At 41.7% G+C, this 4,527-nt stretch overlaps 1 protein-coding gene across 1 annotated transcript in view; it reads left to right on the forward strand.

Moving 5' to 3' along the window:
- Positions 1–290: 290 nt before the first annotated feature.
- HEATR6 (HEAT repeat containing 6) overlaps positions 291–4,527 on the forward strand; it is a gene marked incomplete in the record, with an annotated part of 30,373 nt that continues 26,136 nt past the window's right edge. Inside the window, 1 exon segment of the mRNA XM_072422218.1 lies at positions 291–575. Within this exon segment, the coding sequence (XP_072278319.1) occupies positions 306–575 (270 nt within the window).

Here is a 4,527-nt window from a genome sequence, read left to right on the forward strand (position 1 = left end):
TAACAGAAACAACTGGAAGCCATTGTGTATTTTTTTACATTTACCTAAATTTTCTTTATTGTGTTCCGTATTTTTAAGGCAGTTAGAGCTGCAACATAAGCATGTATATTCCTGAAATCAGGGACTGTCTTACTCATTGCAAGAACAAAGTGACAAATAACTTATTGAACTCCCTGCCACTATAAAGCCAAACATTTTTCACAAGGGTGGCCATGTGCGCACAATGATGACGTTGTCACACTTGCACTTCAGTGATCTCGGAAGTGACAGTTGGTTGCCTTGACAACGGCCTGCCTTTCAGGAAGATGGCTGCTCAGGAAGGTGTTGGAACATTGGCAGGAATGTCTCATGGCAGACGGGTGCCCGCTGCTTCAGTTCATTCATCATTGCCACCCTCAGGAGACCTGGAGGCCTATAATCAGCAGAATGCTGCCAGGGATTTCCACCGGCACAAGAGCAAGATGTACAGCCTGCAGCCGGCAGATACGGAGACTTTCCGAACCGAGCTCAATCTGCTGCTGGATCTGCTCATCTCCCAGGACTACAGCAAGGGAGCCCCAGGCATCGGTGAGGAGGTGAGTATCCGGCTCTGCCATGTCACGTGTCCCATAGCACGTGGGGGAGGACGGTTTTCCTTTCTATCCTGGTGTGGGTAATAACGAATGAACGCAATGAGAATATAGAGAGAGAGCAATGATATAAAGTGCTAATAACTGCCTGGGGGGTTCACACCGCGGTTATGTAGCAGTTAGGAAACCGATAAATAACCGCAGAGCTATCCTGACACTTTAAACATGATATAAAAGTGTGGATAGCACTTTATATATTGATAACATGTTTAGGCTCCTTCTGTCTTGAAAGGGAAACCCTCAGCTTTCTGGGATTCATAAATCATATATATCAGGAGGCTTCCGGCTGCTCCTTCTACGCATGCCTGATCTGCAGCATGTGCTGAAGGGGCTTTCCCCCTAATGTGAAAAATGTGGAAACCACACAATCTATGCAGTCTGAGATCCGGTGACGGAAAAAGATGGCGGCAATCGCTAGTTTCTTCATACCAGAAAAAGAAAAATCTAGGACAGCCTGGCACAAACTGGAATCGGATTGCAGAGAGATTGTGGGCTCCTCAAAACTATTTTTTTTTAAAGTTTATTCTTCAAAGTTCTGCTTAAAGTTCTGCGCTTTGAAGTTGATCTTTGAGCAAAATTCCTTTTTTCACCTTTCAGTAAGATTAATAGTTTATTTATCAAGGGGATGATGCTTTCTTGATAAAACCTTAACACTCCCAAATGGTGTTTCTGAATGCACAAAGACCCCATTGACAGCTGACATTTGGTGTGAAAATTCTGCCCCTTATTTATTGCTTTCTATTTAGCCACTTTTTTTACTACTAGAACTTTGGGGCCCCACAGATCAGGACCCAGATGGATGCCCTTGGTCATGGCAGTGGCTGTGGGGTCCTTGATGTGTATGCCAGCTGGGCAGCTAGGGGATTGGGGACCTTTACTAAACTGGGTCCATGCAGCCTCCGATATTCCCTTCAGTGCGAGTCTAGGAGGCACAGCATAGGATGATGGAGTATTGGGCAAAGACCACTGGCAACTGCAAGGGTTATTTTTTATCCAATGGTATCTCTTTTTTTCCGAAACAATCCTCACCTAGACAGAATAAAGGAAAACATATATTTACAGGAATTCAGCTTCTATTTTGTGGACCTCACAGCTTAGTTAAGGGGCACTTAATGTCATGTGGTTTTTGCACTGTAAGCATTTTTTAACCATGAAGGTTTTTTGTGAAGGCCCAGTAACTGCATTTCAAATCGACTGTCCTGTGTGAACAAGCCCTACGTGTTCTATAGAGTAGGAGAAGGATAGAACTTTTGTCAAGTTGTAAATTGTGGCCTGTGTCTCTGTTAGGTAAATTCACCATTTCTTTGTGTTCTGATGACTGCTGTTACAGACAGAAAGAGATTGGAAATCCTTGCCAGGAATGTCTGAAACACTAACATTTCAGAGCTGCTGTTTTCTAATCATCTGAGCTACTAGTCAAAGTCTAAGGTGTAAATTTTTTAATATTATCCCTGCCTTTCAAGGGGCCATGTTTGCATATATATATTTTTTTAATTAGAAGAAGATATAGTAAAAAAAATTCAATCAAGTCAGGTTGCCTGGAAATAGATTAGTGCAGAATTGTCCAAACTTTTTTCATCTGGGGGCTGCTGTTGACATTGAGATAAAACTTGTGGGCCACAATGCAAACAAACATTAAAGATATATGTTAAAACTAGAATAGATTAATTATAAAATGAGATTGAATTGAAATTTTTCTAGTTACCGTAACATTCATGCACCAAAAAAAAGAAATGACAAATTAAGAATTTATGCACTCACCATTTGATGCTGATTTTATTAATGCAAGATACAAAACTAAATCTATTATACGGTGCTGGACAGTCATATATTGACCCCGCTCACCATTCCTGTACTACAGAGCAAAAACTACACCATAAAATGTGTCCTGTCAGTTATAGGGGCAGCAGAAGGTAAGTAGCCAGATATGTGTAACAAGCAGCCCCTCCGTCACATCGCAGCACCTGCAGATTTGACTCCAGGCAGCAGTGAGTGGTACTGAGTGTCTCCCCCTAGGCAAGGTTATATGGCATGAGGAATCGGGAACTGCACCGCAACACCACCGCCAACCTGAATGCAGCCTTGAAGTTTTGTGAATGAGCAAGTATATATTTGGGGCACCACAGAACAGAGCAAACTGACAGTACCCTAATGCTCATTGCATAGAAGTGGCCCTCGTGGGTCCCTAACATTCAATTCAATTTGGGGACTAAGGTCTTGAAAAAAAAACCCTTAGTGTGAAAATATCCATGCTTGTTATTAGGATTTTATGCTTGTCACACAGTATCTGGCCACTTATGTTTAGGGGCCTGAAATTGGTCTAGTAACAGCTCTCAGGGTCCCTGTGTACCCTGAAAATTTCACATTTCTATGACAATTGCAGTGGGAGATAGGAAGGTTTATTCATGGGGATAATGACAGCTGCATGGACACAGACACAGCTCTCATGCTGCTGCTAGGACTATCTCATAGTACAAGGTGGGCAGGGAGCAGCCACAGCTGATTGCCAGGTCTATAGTACACACCCTCTGTCAGGGAGCTCATACTAAGCATGCTCACGAAGCTCTCGTTTCTGGCAGCATGATCTCATAGAGAAACATAGGAGATGCACGCGCCCAGTCCTCCGCAGGACAACGAGCAGAGAGGGAAGGAGGAGAGGGCCCGATCTTGCAGCTCCGCAAGCTGTAGGTTGGGAACCCTTGGGTTAGTGTTATGGTGATTTTGTTTTTTTTGTTTTTTTAAAGAAGCAAAAAAAAATCAAATGACGTTGAACTCACCTAAATGGGAACTGGACGCACACGCTGTAAATGCAGATGTCATCTAGATCATCCTTTGCTGTGCTGTGTAGCAAGATCTGAAGCACAGAATATGAATATTAATATGTTCTATTGAAATAGCACCGATATATTATGCAGCACTTTACAAAGTCCATAGTCATGTCACTAACTTTCTCTCTAGAGAGCTAACAATCTAATGACCCCACTATATTCATATGTCTTGATCACAGTCTAAGGCCAATCTGAGGGGAAACGATTAAATTCTTGTATTTTGGATGAAACCAGAGTAGAGTGTTTAGGGAAAACCCACTCAAAACACGGGTAGAACATAACTCCATGCACATAGTTTTTGAACTTGGGACCCTAATGCTGCAAAAGCCACAGTGCTAGCCACTGAGCCCACCATACTGTGGTCATTGTGTCTTTTTTTGTGTTTTTTGGACGTAGCAATGTATCCTTATGGTCTCATCTCGTGTAGCAGTTCATATTGACAGTTCATCCCTTCACATATCGCCCAGACCTGTCAAATTTTCAAAGTTGCTGATTCCCTGTGCCATTTTAAAGCCATGAGTCTGGGATTCAAGTAATTAATTGTCCCCTAATATCTAAAATTAGGTTTAAAAACAAAAGCCTTTAGAAATACAGTTAATAAAAAAACATTAAAATTACTTTTTTAAAAAAAAGTTTAAACTTTTTTAATTGAAGTATGACTGGCCACCATAATTGGGAGTAGAGATATAGTCACTGGCTTTCATCAAGTATGCTGTTCATGTGTTTTGACCTCTTTACCTGCATGTTTTTTTTTTTTGGTAACAGTCACTGAAAGTTTTGTTTTTAGTCTTTTAACCAGGTTTGTATAGTGATCTCTGCATTGGGAAGGAGAGCAAGTAATGTGCAGTGTTTATTAGAGGGAGCGGATGTACGTACGTATGTAATCAGGAAATTTGGTTACAGCTACATGTCTGCCTACAAACTAAGTAGCAAAATATTTAAATAGGTGGCAATGGATCTTTGTAGTGCTGGAATCCTGTGTTTACAAATGCAGCATATTGGGTGGATTTCATCTGGGTGTTCAGGATACCTCCTGCAAGTTTAACCTCCTTGCCGTTAAGCCCGACCTT

This window comes from Pyxicephalus adspersus, chromosome 1 (assembly GCF_032062135.1).
Source record: "Pyxicephalus adspersus chromosome 1, UCB_Pads_2.0, whole genome shotgun sequence".
In the NCBI taxonomy this organism is placed as follows: Eukaryota; Metazoa; Chordata; class Amphibia; order Anura; family Pyxicephalidae; genus Pyxicephalus; species Pyxicephalus adspersus.